General features: G+C 44.0%; 1 protein-coding gene across 1 annotated transcript in view; it reads right to left on the bottom strand.

Moving 5' to 3' along the window:
- RPA1 (replication protein A1) overlaps nt 1-19,206 on the bottom strand; it is a 61,000-nt gene that overhangs the window by 7,843 nt on the left and 33,951 nt on the right. The window contains exons 6-14 of the mRNA XM_079799251.1: nt 15,748-15,840; nt 12,790-12,922; nt 11,070-11,172; nt 9,558-9,626; nt 9,228-9,420; nt 8,946-9,085; nt 8,439-8,587; nt 6,102-6,234; nt 3,414-3,590 (exon numbers count right to left, since the gene is read on the bottom strand). Of these exons, the coding sequence (XP_079655377.1) occupies nt 3,414-3,590; nt 6,102-6,234; nt 8,439-8,587; nt 8,946-9,085; nt 9,228-9,420; nt 9,558-9,626; nt 11,070-11,172; nt 12,790-12,922; nt 15,748-15,840 (1,190 nt within the window). The remainder of the gene's footprint in view (nt 1-3,413; nt 3,591-6,101; nt 6,235-8,438; nt 8,588-8,945; nt 9,086-9,227; nt 9,421-9,557; nt 9,627-11,069; nt 11,173-12,789; nt 12,923-15,747; nt 15,841-19,206) is intronic.

Genomic DNA, 19,206 nt, shown 5'->3' with positions numbered 1-19,206 from the left:
TATTCACTTTGCACATACATGGGCTAATATATCAAGTTATGATGAAAAATAAGGAAACAAGAAGATAAAACACTCAGACATATAAGGGCATATCACAGACTGGGGCTCACACCTACAGTTCACCCCATGCTCTCCTCCTAGAGGCAAAGGGCACCCACTTTCCAGGGTGAGAACATCAACAACAGGTACAGGGGTAAGTGTCATGTGAAACCAGATAAACCAGATGCCAGAGACTCCACTTAGAAGAAGCTTCTAATAGAAAGGCTAATGAAACAAACTATATGAAACAATTTCCTTCATTTCAGTTCAACTGAAGTATGTAGTTTACAGACTATAAGAATTTTAAACATATAACTTTCCTCCTGAATTAACATTTTAAGGGGCAATTAGAATATTGAAAGGATGATGGATTGCCTTACTTTTAAAAAATATATATTTTTACTAATTTTTTTTTTTTTAAGAGAAGAGAAGAGAAGAGAAAAAAGAAACATCAATTGGTTGCCTCCCACACGCACCACAACCCGTGATTGAACCCACAACCTGGGTATGTGCCCTGACCGGGAATCAAACTGATGACCTTTGGGTGTACAGGTTGATGTTTAACCAACTGAGCCACAATTGCCAGGGCTGGAATGCCTTATTTTTTATCTAAAAAGGTTTTTTAAAAAATTTCCTATTATAAGAGTATTCACTGCAAGGGGGGAAAAAAAGAAAAATGCAAAAAATTATAAAGAAAAATTAACCAGCCCTAGCTGGTTTGGCTTAGTGGATAGAGCGTCAGCCTGTGGACTGAAGGGTCCCAGGTCTGATTCTGGTCAAGGGCACAAGCCCAGGTTGTGGCCTCGATTCCCAGTAGGGGGCATGAAGGAGACAGCTGATCAATGATTCTCTCTCATAATTGATGTTTCTATCTCCCTCTCCCTTCCTCTCTAAAATCAATAAAAATATATCCTATATAATCCTATATAATAAAAGACTAATATGCAAATAGACCAAACGGCAGAAGGACTGGTCACTATGACGTGCACTGACCACCAGGGGGCAGGCACTCAATGCAGGAGGGGGAGCGCCACTCAACCAGAAGCCGGGCTCATGGCTGGCGAGCACAGTGGCGGTGGCAGGAGCCTCTCCCACCTCCACAGCAGCACTCCCCACCTAAAGCCAACAGTCGGACATCAGTTGGACATCCCCCTAGGGCTCCCAAACTGTGAGAAGGTACAGGCCAGGCTGAGGGACCTCCCCGCCCCCCACCGAGTGCACAAATTTCGTGCACCGGGCCTCTAGTATCCTACATAATAAAATGGTAATATGTAAATTACCATCACTCCGCTACGCCCACGATTGGGCCAGCAGGAGGCGCAGGGGGCGGGACTCAGGGTGGCCGGGGTAGCTGATTGGGCCAGCAGGACGCTGAGCTCACGCCGCCACTGGCGCCGCGAGCTCAGCGTCTGTGCCATGGCTGCGCCGGAGGCTTTCGGAAGGCCTGGGGCACCGGCGGACAGCCAGCCCGCTGGTGCACCAGGTACATGATTAAATCATGCACTGGGCCTCTAGTCCTATATAATAAAAGCCCAGCGACCGAATGGTGGAACAATCAGAACGACTGGACAACCAGTCGCTATGACATGCTCTAACCACCAGGGGGCAGATGCTCAACGCAGGAGCTGCCACCTCGGCTGACCGGGATGAGCGGCTGCTCATGCTGCAAACCCTAGGCCGACAGGTTTGAACCCAGGCTGTGATCGTTGCCTCCTCGCCCCAGGTTCCTCCTCCTCACTCCCTGCTGCCTCCTCTGGACGCCCGCAGGCCATGCAGTGCAGCCAACGCCAGGCTCGCAGAGCTGACCCCGGAGGCCGGGAGGCGGGTTCGTGGCCGCCACGGGACTGAGGCCTACTCCGCCGCCTCTCAGTGCTATTGTCCCTGGGCCAGGTCCCCTGGAGAGGCGAGTGCTCTGGCTCCATGGAAAATGCTGGACCAGGGAGCAGCCACTCAGAGGGCGGGTCCACAGCCACTTGGCTGACCAGGATGAGTGGCACTCCCACAGCAGGCCAATCACTGCAGGCCATGCCCCCCCCCCCCCCCCCCAGTGCACAAATCCCGTGCACCAGGCCTCTAGTAGATTAAGAAAAAAGAAAAATCAACTAGCAATAACCATTATTCACAGTCTGGTATTTGTACCCCTACTTGGTTTACGTAACTCAAGACTATAAAACATACCATTTAAAACTTGCTATTTTTAAGTAATAAAGCCTGAACATTTATGTACGTTTCTTGTTAATCCTCACTAGAGGATATTATTTTTTTCCATTGGTTTTGTTTGTTTTTTTTTAGAGTGGGAGGGAAGGGTGGGAGAGAGAGAAAGAGAGAAATATCGATGTGAGGGATACATTGACCGGTAGCCTCCCTCAACCACCTGACTGGGGCTGGGAATCAAACCTGTAACCCAGGTACGTGTCCTTGACCGGAATCAAACCTGTGGCCACTCTAACCACTGAACAAACCAGCCAGGGCTATTTATGTCATGTAACAGCTCTGTTAGCATTGCTTTTCAAGTATTTTAACTGTGGAAACTATCAAACAGCATATTCTAACGTCTTCATGGTATTCTGCTCTATAGATATTCAATAAAGGAATTAACCAGGAGACCATGAAGGACATTTAAATTATATCCAAGTTTTCAAAATAAGTAACAGGGCAATAGACAACTTTATAGAGATGTAAGATCTCCAATTATTTCTTTAGAAGAAATTCCCTCCATGTGCTTACTATATCAGAAAATATAAATATTTTTAAGGCTTCCGATATATTACCACCAAATCATCTTCTAGAAAAATGAGTGCCTGTTTTTTTTGTGTGTTCCTTTATCATCATTTAGTATAACTTTTAAGAAAACATACACCCTTCATTTTAAAGGCTTTTAAAACCTTTAAAGAAGTTCTGACAATGCAAAGAAGCCACAATCCCACATCAGCATGCAGTCACATTCCTCTGAAGTCAGCTCTACTGAGGCAAGAGGAACAGATTATCCACAAGAAAAATAACTAAATATAGGCACCGGCTGCATGAGTATAATTACCGCTCTCCAGAAGTGCCACTGCAAATTAATTTATCTTCGTAACAGTTAGCGGGCAAGTGCCACGCATGCTGTAACTGCACTACATGCGCAGCAGACCGAAATCAGCCGGGGAGCTCAATGCAACTTTCTGGCAGGAAAAGATGCTTTCCGTGGGAGCAGACGGACTGTGCTCAGTGGCAAGGCCCTAGCTTTTGTATTTATGGAACAACAAGCTCGTCAGCACTCACTCATCTGCAGGCTTCCTGCCACGAGTGACCGTTTTTGCTGTTTCTACAGCGCCCGGCCCTCGGAAGAGACTCAAGTACCAAAGTGGTTCGCATCTACCCATCCTACTTACCGACAGGATCATGCGGTACTTGAAGTTGGGAAATTCGCGGTCACACTTCTCACAGCGGTATAATCCGTTCTGTTGATCAATCACTTTCTTATTGCAGTCCGGAGTTGGGCAGGCCTGATACATGGAGTTCTCTTTGCGAAGGTACACCACTGTCGCCACAGAGCTAAAATAGTCTGCCTTCAAGAGAAAATCGTGACACGAGACACTGAGCAACCAGGCTTACCTCAGGACTGGGCTCAGGGGCAGCCCAAGGTGGGCCTTACACAGAAGTGCAAGTGTTTCTCATCACAATGTGACTACAGGGAGTAAGTCATCGTGTAGCTTTACAAATCACTTGTGCTAACCACAAAACCCATAAAAAGATAATAAACCAAGCATATGATTCCTTAACAATAAAAGAGTTAATTATAAATTAAACTAAGCTAATTAAAACAGAAATAGAGTATATGAAAGATAAAGACTTCAAGACACAAAGACTAGCTTTCCTGCTCCCCTGACCTCCGAAGGTAACAGACTAGGAAATACTAAGGCAGTAAACCTAATACTAGTACACTTACATCCAACCATCCCCCACATTAAAAACAACAGCAGTCACCCTAGGTGGTTTGGCTCAGTGGAGAGAGCATCGGCCTGAGGACTGAAGGGTCCCGGGTTCGATTCCGGTCAAGGGCACATGCCCAGGTTGCAGGCTCGATCTCCAGTGGGGGGCATGCAGGAGGCAGCCAATCAATAATTCTCTCTCATCATTGATGTTTCTATCTCTCCCTCTCTGAAATCAATAAATATATATATTTTTTAAACAAACCAAAAAAAAAAACAAAAAACACACAGCAGCAGTGATTTCTAGGGCTCAGAGTCACCTTTATCTTTTCTAGGCTAGGGGTCGGCAAACTTTTTCTGTAAAAAGCCACACAGTAAATATTTCAGGCTTCACAAGCCATTCGGTCATAGTCTGCTATTGTGGGCAAAGCATCCACAGACAATATGTAAATCAAAACATGTGGCTGTGTGCCAGCAAAACATTATTTACACCAGATAGCAGGCTGGATTTGGCCTGTGGGCTGGCTGTCAAGCCCCAGTCTGTCATCAAATTCAGTAGAACCCAACAATAACTGAACAAGGGCATTCAAAGTGGAGAAATCACTGATAAGTAAATGTAGCGAGGACTAAGTCACGTGCTGGGCTTTATGTTGTTGTTCTTTGTTTTGCCTTTTAACTCTCATAGAAAGGATATGAGATGGATCCTTTATGGGGGGTATACAGGTCCCTCTGGGTATACTCTGAATTCAGAGCCAAATCAGCAATTTTGGGGCTTTCCAATGTTTCAGACCAAAACAGGCAAAACAAGCATGTGGATGTTTAAAGAGCTTGGATGAGTCCTCACTCTAGAAAGCTCAAGAGGAAAGTAATGTCTCCTAGGAGAATGCCTAGAGTTTGTCTGTATTTCTAAATTTTTTTTTTTAATCCTCATCTGAGAACATGCTTAGAGAGAGGAAGAGGGAGAGAAAGTGAAAGCGAGAGCGAGAGAGCGAGAGAGCGAGAGAGAGAGAGAGAGAGAGAGAGAGAGAGGTCGATATGAGAAACACCGTTGGCTGCCCTATGCATACTCCCCAACTGGGGATCAAACCTGCAACCCAGGCATATGCCCTGACCAGGAATTGAACTGTGACCTTCTGGTGCACTGGATGACACCCAACCGAGCCACTCTGGCTGGGCAAGTTTTTCTGTATTTCCAGTAAGGTCCATATTCAAAGCATAATTGAAAGTTTGTGTGCAAATAGGGACTCTCTAGGTCTGATTTCTTATTACAGACTGTCTATTTTTAGATCTTAGAGAGAAATTGGGTGATGAGAACCCAAACAGACAAACAGATCTGTCTAATGCTTAGCTCTCAAGGTGCTGTGTAACAACAGTGCATTGTAAGTTGCAGCTGATGACAATGATGGATAAGGGAATACAGCAAAATGAGACAGTGAGGAGTAAAAACCATATTGTATAATATGAAGACAATAAAGCAGGAATTGCTGTTCTGGGAAGCATAAAGGAGAAATAATTTAAATATTAAACCGTGGACAGAATACAGGTTTAGATCAAGAAGGGAAAGGGTCATTCTATACAAACACTGAAAGGGAAGCTGCATCTAAAGGCAAATGCTAGAGCCAATTCTTGTCAGAGACACTGGCGACTCTCAGCCCAGGAGGGGTTGATACTCTACAGCCAGTGAAAGAACAGGTGAACTGCCTGATGTCTGTCACCAGGCCCGCCCGATGCGCCATGGAGGTGTATATATAACCTCAAAACCTCCCTTCTTGGCATATGGGCATTTCAATCTGCAGGAACAATCACGGAAAAGAAATATGGACCCAAAGGCAGTTTATAATGTGATGCATAGCTTGGTTATGACCACTTTGCTAAGGTCCCTCTAAGAATTAAACAACTCTCTAAGTCAGAATTCTTAACATTTTCTGCCTCCAAGACCTGAGGGATACAACCTATTCCTTGAGGAAGCACGGCTACTGCTCCCTGGCAGCGGTTCCCAAGCATCACGCCACGCTCTGGCCAGAGCCCCAGCCAGGAACCAGAGCTCTGGAGTCACGTCTGTCGGCTGGTACCAGGAATCAGATTTGGAAACGCACCCCTCTGCACACTGTACGTGCTTCTGTGAAGAAAGGCAGGAATGTAGGCTACCTTGTCGCCGTGGCCCAGGTTCTCCGATTTAACCTCATACAAAGTTTTCCAGTTGGTGTTGCTTCCTGCTGCTCCTCCACCCTTTAGATCTGAGATGGAAACACCATCTAAGGCTTGTCCTTCCGAGTCAAACCTGAGAAACAAACAAACGGCAGGCTATGTAGTTACTGAATATGCCAGTCATTTCTTTATGCCCCATACAGGCTATCACCCCCACCCAACGTTCACAGGTCACGGTCACGCGGGCTGCAGTGCGTGTCTTCCTCGTTGTGTCTTCAGCCACTGAAGAAAGGAATGACCTCTTTTTATCTCAGTTGCTTTGATGCCCCCCAGTGGCCAAGAAAGACAGTGCCCAAGCGCCACGGAAGCTTTTCTTAAATTAGCCTTCCTATCAACATTGGCCCCAGGGCCCCAGGCCAAAGAAACAGTAACCTGGAAAATCAGCGACAGAAAAGCAATAACTACAGCTCTGGTCTAGTTCTTTGGGCCACTGATGCTCATTCTCCATCCGCAGCTACATTTTTACCATCACTGAAATGTATCAGTATAGAAAGTGACAGCCAACATATTGCAACGGTAGCAAAAAACTGTTCCCCTGGTGAAAGAGCTTTTAAACCTGATACCGAGTCCAAAAGATTACATAACCCAAAGGAACTGACTGGAAGGTATTATGTTTTCTGATAGATTTGCCTTCTTAGTGAGATTTTTACTTATGCCAATATGAAAGTTAAAATTAATTGGTATTGAATTATTATTAAAATGGATTCTATTTCTTGATCGATTACCAGCCAATATGAAGGGAAGGGGACCCGGGAGGAAGTGGCTCAGAAACCTATTTGTGGCAGGGAAGCATGAGCCTGAGGTTAAAAACATGCCACTGCCATCCAAAGGGAGGATACCGACAAGCTCGCCACAGCCAGAGCAGGCTCCGTAGAAAGAGACCGTCCACTGCCATGGCTGCTGCCCTAAGCTGCAGAAGATTGCCTTCTCATTCTGTCAGGTAAGCAGCTAAATCCGTCACAGAGGCACAGCAGGGTCCATAAATCTGTTTTGCCACGACTAGCTACACAAGTTTACGATTTCAAAAACTCCAAGGAGACACTTGCCACCAAAGACAGCTCATCAGGAGTCAACAGAGCAAGGAGAGAGGCGGCCGTTCTTACAATAAAAATTCCACATTGTTATAACCAAGATCTAAACCTCTCCAGTCCTTGCCGAGTGGATTGTGTGCACTGAACCTCTTAGATCAATGTCCAGTGATTTTATTTTGGAGACAGCCATGTCTTTTCATGTTGACCGGGATGACGGTTATTGACAAGCAAAATATAAAGACCTTAATGTGGGTATGCCATTAACCTGGGGTCGAGCCCCAGAGCCTGAGAGAAAATAAAGCACTAAGGATCTAAAGCAGTGGTTATTTCTGGTCAGACTACCAAGAGGCCCCTGTCTTAGAATACAATGCCAGCTACCAGAACAGTTCAATACAGAGACATGTGGCCCACACTCACGAGGCTGGCTTAAGTGACATGGACACTCCAGTCGATGTTTCATGAAACTATTCAAATGAGTACTACTGGTTCACATTAGACACCAAACAAAAGCAGGGAGTATGCAATGTGAGCTAATTCTTTAGTTCCTGAAGCACTAGAACAGCTGGAAACCGACCCCCTCCCCGTGGCTACAGCCAGACAAATTATTTAAGCTCAAGCTTACGTGTTCTCCCTGACCACAACAATCCTGCATACCGTGTTTCAGTGTGAAGTGCTCTTCTGAGGCAGAGTTTAACACCAAAAAGCTAGATACAGCAAGGAGATTTTACTAGGCTCCCCTCCTCCCGTGAGTGCTTTGGGAGTAACAATAAAACGCCAACAAAAGCCCACTGTTCTCACGGGCACTTTATCAGAGTCCAGTGAATACACACTAGAAGATGCCATCGGCACCAAAGACTGGACAGAACAAGAAAGCACTTTCTCCCCCCACATGGTAGCCCAGGGCTTTAAACCCAGGAAAGAGAGATGCCTTCAGCACGCAGCTGCTAAAGCCCGGCCTCATCCTGCTTTGGCAGGATTGGGGTCGGCATGCAGCACTTCCATTCTAATTGCCTCCTCCTCCGACTCTCCAGGTTTGTCATGGGATTACAGGTTTGTCAGTTTAAGGGCTTTAAAGCCACCCTCTCAGAAGGTGTAATGCCACCAAGAAATATAGGCACTGCTCCGTTCAGTAACAAAGTCCTCTGGCAGGCAGACAGCTCACACACTGATCATAAGAACCGAAACAACCAGCTCTTCTCAAAGCTCAGGCTCAAACAGCCCCCTTGTTTGGCCCCATAGCACTTACCATCCACGAAGCTTATAGGCCTCTGGGATGTCAGGATTCAAAATGATTGTGCTTGAAGACAGTACAGAGAGGCTCCGTCCACCAAAATCAGAAACTCTGGCTCCTTTGATAGCCATCACGGGTTGTCTAGAACCATCAAACTTATCAGCCTGCATCACAACAAAAATCCCAAACAAATACAAACAGGTGTCACTGGCAGGAAGAACACACAGAATATTTTTATAATAAACAAGGATAACAGTCAATAGCAGAGTGAATGCAATAAATGGTACATGGCATCTATACAAGGTAACCTCACACACAAGAATCTGCTTAGAGATACATCAACGCTAATGTAGAAGAAATAGCATTTCACTATATAAAACTTAAACCATTCCAATCTCACAGAAGTAAATCAAATGACGGATTTCCAACAGTCCGTGGATAGCCCGATCCTTCATTAGGAAGGTCTCCAGGACAAGTCACCCCCTTCTGCACGTGCTCTGACTGCTCAACACAAGTACTTACATCTTCTCCCCACAGAGTAGCGGATACCACTTTCCCTGACATGTCCATCAAATAGATATTTCTCTTAGAAACTTCTCGGTTGTTGGACTTCACTGTGATTTTAATGGCATCTTCATAGCTCTTGCAGATCCCAATTATGTCTAAAACACAGGCACAGTGTTTTAGCTGGAGATGGTCAAGACTCCCAGGACGGCAGGACCAAAGGGTGACAGCAAGCAGGTAAGCCTCCCGCCTCCCCTATGTGATAAACACCACTCTCTCTGCGCTCAGACACAGGCTTACCGATGAGGGAGTCCTTGGGTTTGTTCTCGAGGTCATCGATCTTTGTGAAATCAAACTGAACTGTGGGTAAATTATGACCGTCTTCGCAGGGCATAACAGAAGTCTCATTATTGAAGGTCATCTCATAGTCGTTTTTAACGGCTGAGAACTGTTTGTTGGCAATCTTCAGAGTGCCTTTAGTGAAATAATAGACCTGCAAGAGCCCAAGCCACGGAACATGGGACAGTCCATCAAATCAGACGTATAGACCCTTTACCGCCACACAGCTCTCTGAGGGGTGGGAGATCCCTCATCCTCGACTGTTTCCGTTCTGGACTCAGCACTACATACCTTGTTCACGTCAATGAGGGGAAAGAACTTGTCCACTTGCTCATTGAAAGCAGTAGCTCTGATTTCACCCTGTGGACGCATGCAAGAGGTTAGAATTGTGGTGGTCAGCAAGTTCTGCCGTGATCAGGGTACTTTAGTGTCAAATGACACCTTTAAGGAAACACACGTCCTACAGTCACATATTCAAGTTATTAACCACATGAAACAATGTAAGCTTAGCCAGCCAATACTGTTATCACGCTTTATCAACCTCAAGTTAGAAACCTAAAAAAAGGAAATAAAAAAAACAACCAACTAACCCAATGGTGAGTTGGATATTCTGACAACAAAAATAAAACAAGTCTGAACACTGAGTGACACGCCGAAGCCCACGGGAGGTAGGCTGAGCCACAATGACTCACCAGCTTCCCTCGCATTCACACTAAGCAAGGAATTAGTCCATATTCAGGAGTCATTGCCAAAAATGTTACAGTAAAACATGTTTTTAAGTTGCTCGTGACTTGATTTTCACTTTTGCTTTTCATCAGTCCAAATGCTACAGATGGATAAAAAATGGCTGGAACTTTTGCCAACTGACAGAATAGGCCAATAATTCGATAAAAAATTAAATTCTGATATTGATTCACAGTCAACAGTATATTTGGGGTGTCATCCCATCTTCCAAAAACAAAAACACAAACTACCTACCTATTTTGTACCTGCTCTTAGAGAGGCTTGAACAAATAGGAAATCTGTTTGAAAAGAATGCTTCAGCCCTAGTCGGATAGAGCTTCGGCCTGTGGAACAAAAGGTCCCGGGTTCGATTTCGGTCAAGGGCACGTACCTTGGTTGCAGGTTCCTCCCCAGCCTGGGCCCTGGTGGGGCGCATGCAGGAGGCAACCAATCGATGTTTCTTTCACATCAATATTTCTCTCTTTCCCTCTCTCTTCCACTCTCTCTAAAAAGTCAATGGAAAAATACCCTCGGGGGAAGATTAACAAAACAAACAAAAAAGAATGCTTCAAGTACATACAGTATCAGGAAGTATAAACGAAACTAATGGACAGAAGACTGTAAAGATTTCACAACTTGGATTTTTTGTCTCCTCATCATGGTCATGTTTAAGGAATCCATGTAGTCTGAATAGTCAGAATCCATCTCCCACAAAACCATTCGCTTATCACCATGGCTACTGCGTGCCTTTCACTGTGACTCAAAGCTCCACTTTGCTCCCGAGCACACATCACCTCCTATAGCTTCAACTAAGCCTGCCGGCAAGTCAGACAGAGCACCTCTGCTTTCTCCTGCCCCGCCAGGAGGCCACTCATACACTTAGCAAGCTAATTTTCACTGCTACAAATGCTTCCGTTTAAGGTCACGGATTTTATTTATGACCTTTGCCCTCAGAGACTACAAAAGAGGAAAAACAACAATTATGGCTCTTTTTGGCCTACTATGGTTTTTCACCCCAGAGGGCTGCACAGAGGCGAGCTTCTGTTCCTCGGAGCAGACCACTGCTTGACAGATACTCACACTCTCATCGACTAGTTCTAGAGAGAAAAGCTTCCCTTCCCCTCGGGAGTTGCTCCAGGTCCGGATCTGACTTTTGTTGGTAACGCGAGCACAAATAGTCCACCTAAAAAATCAAACGGAGTACATTAGGATTCCAAGTCTTACTTGGGAAAGATCTGAAAGGTTCCCTAACATCTTCCTATAGCCTTTCTTATCTTTTACATACTCCATTTCTTCAATATAAGCTGTATTTTAATCTACCTAATTAAACCCAAAGATGACACAAAGGTTTGACAGTTTGTAGAACAAGCAAATAGTAAAACATACAGGTGATTTAACACTAACTCATTCTTCTATCAAATAAGTAAATTTATAAACTCTCTCCCTTCTCCAAAAAAGCATCACCAAGGCAACAATATCCCCTTAATGAAAGGTTTGAAGCTGGAAAACACAGTAATCCCAGCAATTATATTTTGCCACTATTTTCATTATGGGAACCGATACAGCTGGTGTCAAGCTTCTGTCTCATTTCTCACACACACTGAAGAGAATACAAGGCTATGGAACGTGGTGTTGGTAAGTCACCAAAGCAAAACACACGGAAGCAGCATGAACTCAGAAGCCACTGAAACAGGAGGCACGAGATCCGACATGCAGTCCTGGTGCCCATCCTGCACGTGGGCGTGGGGTACACCAGTTTCTCTACTTGTAATTTCACAGGGAAACATATCTCCCCTGCACTGCAAAGAACTGAAGAATGCAACTGCTAAAATTAATTTTTAATGGAACAAAGTAATATTAAAGACACGTCTCTTCAGGGTATGTTAATGTGGTTAATACAAATAGAACAGATTCTTTTAGCCAACGATATCAGGGTAACGTTTTTTAGACTAAAAGTCGGCTGTTTATATGATGAGAAGATAAACACCTTCTGAATTAGAACAAATACTTAGTTTTACTCACAAGACTATGAGACATGTCTACCTAAAAAAAAATTTTCTTAATTGATTTTATAGAGAGGAAGGGAGGGGGGTAGAGAGATAGAAACATCAATGACAGAGAAACATCAGTCGCTGCCTCCTACATGCCCCCTATCGGAGATCAAGCCTGCAGCCCAGGCATGTGCCCTGACTGGGAATTGAATCAGTGACCTCTTGATTCATGGGCCGATGCTCAACCACTGAGCCACATCAGCCAGGCTATCAAATGATTCTTAAAGCATTAAATATTTTAAATTTCAAAATGAATGAAGCCCAATATGCTATGGCAGACTGCTCTTTAGGCCATTCTTGTCTGATAAGAGTGTTCAAGGTTGCAACAATTTGTACCCTCCTGCCCTCAGGAAAAAAAGGTGGGGGGGGAGAGGAAACCTATTTTATGTGTGGTAGCAGTTCACTCATAAATAAGACAAAAGCCCATAATAACCTCTTATCCTGTTTTTGTGTTTTGTTAATCCAAGGATATTTTTCCATTGATTTTTAGGGAGAGTGGAAGAGAGAGGGAAAGACAGAGAAACATTGATGTGAGAGAAACACATCAATTGGATGCCTTCTGCACACATCCTGACCAGGGCCCAGGTCAGGGGAGGAGCCTACAACCAAGGTACATGCCCCTGACTGGAATCGAACCTGGGACTCCCTTTAGTCCACAGGCTGAAGCTTTATCCACTGAGCCAAACTGTCTGGGGCCTCTTCTACTGTTCTGTAAGTACATTCTGAAGTTATTCTACGGAGTAACTCACTTGGATTGGTAAGGGGTGAGGCTGGCAATGGGTACCACTTTGGCCTGTGATCCCCCGGAACTGTTCACTAGGCTGGTACCTCCAGTTTTTCCAAATATCTTTGCAGCACCATAAGCCTTAGGTACAGTGGACCCTTGAAAAACAAAAAGAAGGACAATCATTATTCTATTTAAATTAACTCTCAATTACTGAGGTGTCACTGGTGAAATCGTAACAAAACAAGAGGCATAAAGTTTTTCCTTTTGAGCAAACAAGAGATATGGAAATCAAACAGAGACCAAAACAAGAGGCTAAAAAAACAATTCAGAGAGAGGACTGGGCCCACAGAAGTTCACTGTCTATTTGCTGACTTAAATCCCGAGGTCAAGATAATGATGGTAATGAACCCAGACCCTGATCTACCCTTCTTAAACTTTTCTCGTGTATCAGTGGGCAAGATCATGGGTCAGAAAAAAAAAAAAAAATCAACCTCCTTGACTGGTAAAACTGATGGAAGTCACTAGCTGCATAAGAAAAAGAGCAAAAAGAAAGGCTAGGAATTAAGGGTCATAGTGGATGAACCATCCAATGTGAAGGATGCCTGTCACAATTATATCACCTCAAAACACCCCCAGAAAACTCCCAATCCCCCACTGGTCTCCAGGACTGACCAGTGCAGAACAGTTTATGGGGCTGGGTTTAGTTGGGAGCAAAGGGCAAGAATCAGTTGTTGGTCCAGGACAAGTAGGTGGCCGGCCACCAGGATCCCTTCTGCCTCCTCAGTCCAAGCCCACGAAGCTGCCCCCACGGGAAAAGAATAGGTAATTAAAGCTTATAAGCACATGAACTCCTTTGCACACTGTTTCTGTAAAGCTTCAACCTCCAAATTCAGAAAATATATTTTAGTCCAATGATTTCATATCTTCTATATCAAAACATTTCTTCATAATGGAATTTGGCTAGAAGTATAAATCTACCATTATTCAGCACTTACTGAGTTTCCACAGCAGGCTATTCTAGGTATTTGTAGCACTTAGTAAAAAAATATACAGAGACGGTCCCAGATTTTAAAATGTTCTATTCTAACTGCAGAATTGAGAGAGGGCTACATACACAACAATGATTATGCAAAGAAGCACATGTGCTTTGTAGAATATGTATGTATGTATATCTACCTAACACATAATATACAATTATGTAAAATACACAAACACATCCCGTTTTCATGCCGGTAGCTTCCCCTCAAAACATTTCCAGTCTTTTTTTCTTTTACCACCCAGCTGATGTGTGTTTAGAGAACAGATTTTAAAAATTAAATATTAATGTAAGCCAAAGACAGACAACAGAGAAAAATAAGTCTGTGGGAGGAGAGATAAGAATAACATACTCCTATCTGTATTTCGGCAAAAGGAAGTGACTTTTTGGTTATTTACCATTTATTTGTTTATTTTTAAAATAGATTTATTTTTTTTTTATAGATTTCAGAGAGAGAGGGAGAGAGAGAAACATCAATGATGAGAGAGAACCATCATGACCTCCTGGTTCACGGTCGACACTCAACCACTGAACCACACCGGCTGGGCAGTTATTTACCACTAGAAGCCCAGTGCATGATTGAATCATGCACGTGTAGGGTCCCCTACACGCTTTCGCTTTTTGCTGTGGAGGTGGGTGCCTGTCCGCTGGTGCACCAGGCCTTTCAGAAGCCTCCGCCGAGCCGGAGGCTTCTGAAAGGCCTGGTACCGGAGCAGACAGGCACCCAGCTTCCCCACTTCTGATGGTCCGCGGCCGCTGAGGGGGGCTACCCTGCGCCTCTCAACGGCCGCTGAGGGGGGCTGCCGTGGACACCTGGCTACCCTGCCGTTGAGAAGCGCAGCTGGGTGTCCTCGGCAGGGCCGCGGATCTGGCCGTTGAGAGGCACAGGGGGCGGGAGTCCCGCTCCCTGCGCCTCTCAACAGCAGGGTAGGCCCCCTCAGTGGCAGCAGATCCGTGCCTCTCAATGGCCAGATAGGCCACCCCGAGTCCCGCCCCCCAGCCTCTCGCCGCCCAATCGTGGGCGTAGCGGAGTGATGGTAATTTATATGTTACTCTATTATTAGATAGGATTTTAGATCATTTATCCTACCACTGCCCTTTAACAGTAGATAATTTGAGAATTGTGTATGAATAGATGCACTTATAGAGAGATAGAAAGTAGGTAGATAGATTTTGTAAGGTAGATAAAAACATCAAGACCAATGGGGGAAAAGTCACATGTCTTGACAGTTTCATAGAAACATCACTGATGTGCTAACTTTGCCTTTTTTAGACTCTTAGCATTGAACAATAGAAACCAGCTGAGAGGAGAGGATTTGGTGTATGTGAAGCAGTACAGAAAAAAAGCGCCTCTAAAGAGGAATCCAACTAAATTCTACAAATCATCATTTTCAATGGTGGTTCCTGAAGTCAAGGCCAGGAGGAACCAAAATGATTCCATCACACAGCCTCTGGGGACCAGCTGCGGAGAAAGTTAAAAGAAGAAACCATTTCTCACCCATAAGACTGAGAAGCAAATCTACGACCAATATAAATGACACTGCCTTCAAGCTAAGATAAATACTCAAGAGCCCTACATGGGAAACTTGGAGAGAGACAAGCCACATTTAATAAGCCGATCCTAGATAGTTAAAAGGCTAGAATTTAAAAGCTATGTAAATTCACAAAGTCAAGAGGGTGTAAAACTCCAAGATGTGAGAAACTACCAGACATACTATTAACAGAGAACCATCTATCATACCGATAAAAAATGGCATATTAAGTATCTTTAAAATACTATCTTTAATCATTTTTTCAATCATATACGTTGTAATAAGAATTGGACTTATTCTTTGTCACGGATGGCATTCTGAACATTCCCTCTAGTCCCAGATTGAATTTCAAAACATTATTCAAAAGTCTGACACTTATCATCAGCACGTAGCCTCCTGGGGCGGGTCTTACCCATTCCCGAGCTCCCATTCTGTGGCTGGGGCTTGCTGCTTGGTGGACTGGTTGCTGAGACTGGAGAAGGAACTACCTGCTGCTGCCCATGTCCTGAGGATCAAAAGAGAAAGATCGTTTTGGTGCAAATAATTTGGGTTTGAAGATTTAAACTTAAGTAGAAGAAATACTCTGACAAAATCTGAATGTTCTGATTTTGTCCAAGACTCTCATGGTTCAGAATTCATGCTGGGGCAGGCAGAAGCATGCAGTGAATTTGCTAGGCGGTTCACTTTTGTTTTCATTACATAAAAGCTTGGCTCCATTTACCTTTCACCTGCTTATAATTGATAGCTTTCGGTTTTAATGAGGTTCTCCCCTAAAGCCTTGCCCATTTCTCTCGCATGAACCTGAGGTAAAGTCACTGGGCTGAATCTGTGACAATGCCACTATTTCCATAGCAACAAATCGATGTCATCAACAGAACTCTGTGTTCACGGCAGGCTCTATTAGAAGAAAAGGCTGGGTGGTAGGGAAAACCTAAAAGCAGTTCAATTGTCTCTGAAGTGCTCCAGCTTCAAAGGAAAGCAGACATTCAGAAAGAATTCTACCCCTTCCCTCCCAAACAAAGCCGCCTTATTTTGCAACTGACAGCGGTGGAAAATGAAGAGTTGAAAGAGGTTCGGGTACCATGAAGTGCTGGAGAACGGTCACAGCAGGCAGAGATGCCAGCGGAGTTCAGAAGCAGGTATGTCAAGGGAACAGGAAGATTAAAAGGAAAGGAGGGGAGATGAACATGTCTCTCAAGCAGAAAATAAGAAATGCCCGCATCCTTCCTACAAATGTTTATGAAGTTGAAAATGTTAAAATAGCAAAATACACCTAATGGAAAAAAAAGAGAGAGATTTATGGAATTTGACTTGCCTAATTGGCACTAAAAGTACAAGTCAACCTAATCTGGGCTGCTCACCAAGAGTGCTTGCAGCACACAAGTGTAGCTCAAAAAAAATTTCCTCGAGAGCCCTCAGAACCAAACGGTGAGCACAGCCGACCAGCGCCCCTCCTGCCGCCTCGCCTCGGCCTTCTCCCATCGCTGGGCTTACTCCTGTGTCTCGGTCTCCAGGCCCTCACTCAGACGGGCACATTACACACTGATGTCATTTCCTCCTGCCAATACTACTCTTCACTGGGACAACTAAATGAGAGTGAGCTGTGCCATTAGAGTAAAATTAATTTAGCATAAAATTAAAAAGGTTAAACAGAATTGTTTATTCTTTACTTCTTCCTACGGAGAGAAAAATTGTCCTTATTTACATAGAAAGGGGATTCTTGATAATACTGTTCGCTTTTCCACTATCTCTGAATTTACAAAGTGTCACAGAAATTGAATGGAGAACTGCTCTTCTTTGATAATGTGTCTTATGAAGGAACATTTTGAGATTCTACAGTGAACCTTTTTTTTTTTTTAAATCAGTGGGAAAAACATGAGTTGCTCAGTAAATAACATTAGGAGCTAATGGGAGGCTAGGGGGAGGGGGAGAGAATGCATCCTCCCCGCCCCCCGCCCCCCCCCACCCGCTTCGCTTCATGAAATATACTATTAAAAAGAAGGGAAAGATTTAAACATGCAAAGATGTTACCATAAAAATACACAAAGCCCTGCTCCACTGCACCCTAGTTCTTCTCTCTCTTCCACTCTCAACTATGTACAAACTCTCAAGTCCTCTTCTCATTACCATGCCTGCTTCTTCAAATATCTTATTAAACAGACCATGGTCATGGGACCATGCTGATCGCTTACCTTTTAGTTTCTATCAAAACGTAACCATAAGAGATCAACCAAAGGATCTGTATGCATGCATATGAGCATAACCAATAGACACAGACAGTAGGGGGGTAAGGTCATGTGCTGGGGGGTGGGAGCAGCTGGGGAGAGGTCAATGGGGGAAAAAGGAGACTCATGTAATACTTTAAACAATAAAAAATTTAAATTAAAAATACAAAAAACAAAAAACATAACCAGCCTTGCCCTAGCCAGTTTGGTTCAGTAGATATAGCATCAGCCTGCGGACTGAAGGGTCCCAGGTTCAATTTCAGTAAAGGGCACATGCCCGGGTTGTGGGCTCAATCCCCATAGGGGGCGTGGAGGCAACGGATCCATGGTTCTCTATCACCATTGATGTTTCTCTCTCTCTCTCCCTCTCCCTTCCTCTGTGAAATCAATAAAAAATATATATTTTTAAAAGTAACCAACTTTTGCCAAAACCGGTTTGGCTCAGTGGATAGAGCGTCGGCCTTGGTTGCGGGCACATCCCCAGTAGGGGGTGTGCAGGAGGCAGCTGATCGATGTTTCTAATTCTCTATCCCTCTTCCTTCCTCTCTGTAAAGAATCAATAAAATATATTAAAAAAAAAAAGTAACCAACTTTTATGAGGCACCTAGAGTAGTCAAATTCAGAGAAAGAAAGTAGAACAATGGAGTGGAAAATGGGGAGTGACTGTTTCACGGGTAGAGATTTTCAATTTGGGATGACGAAGGAGTTCTGAAGTGGGGATGGCTGCCTAACAACGAGAATGTACTTAAATGCCACTAAACTGTACACTTAAAAGGTGGCGAAGGTGCCCTGGCCCGTGTGCCTTAGTTGAGTTGGTTGGAGCATCATCCTGTGTACCACAGGGTCTCAGTCAGGGCATAAACAGGAGGCAACCGATTGATGTTTCTCTCTTGCATCAATCTCTCTCTCACACATACCAATGAAAAAATATCCTTCGGTGAGGATTTAAAAAATGGTTATGGTATAAATTTTGTTATGTATGCTTCACAACAATTTTTACTTGTTTGTTTTTAAGTGATTATTGATTTTTTAGAGAGAGAAAGTAGGCATTTGATAATAGCTACCATATTTTGAGTGCTTACTATGCACCAGGTACAAAATTAAATGCATTGTGCCATTTAATCTTTAACTCTATGATATAGATAGTATTATTATACCCATTTAACAGATGAGAAAACTGGCTTTCAGAGGTCAAGTAACTTGCCCAAAGTCACAGAGCTAGGAAGAGGCAAAATGTCATCTTGAACCCAGGTTTATCTGATTAGATCCATCTGCTTCACTATGCAGTTCATTTTTAATTGTAAGCAACCAATCTGGCAGCTAAAATTCTAATTACATAGAACATAACTAATAACCCTAATATCTGGTGGCTGGGAAAAGCTACTAATGTACTTATCAGAGCAATCATCAACTCCTGCTTTGGACTACATTTGCAAATCTGGCACAGGACACAAGGGACAGCCTCAAAGTAAATGGATGACAAGGGTCCTGGTGCATCCTAAACAGCAACAATTGCTCTTCAATTTAACGCACTGCAACACAGCCACTGACCACAGACCTGAAAGACATTAGCCTACAGCTAAATTAAAATCTTTCTAAAAATTTAAAATTATACCCCAAAACAGAAATGCAGAGACTCAACTTCG

This window comes from Cnephaeus nilssonii (genome assembly GCF_951640355.1).
Source record: "Cnephaeus nilssonii genome assembly, chromosome: 19".
NCBI lineage: Eukaryota > Metazoa > Chordata > Mammalia > Chiroptera > Vespertilionidae > Cnephaeus > Cnephaeus nilssonii.
The sequence above is the reverse complement of the archived record's forward strand: the minus strand, read 5'-3'. Positions and strand labels throughout refer to the sequence as shown.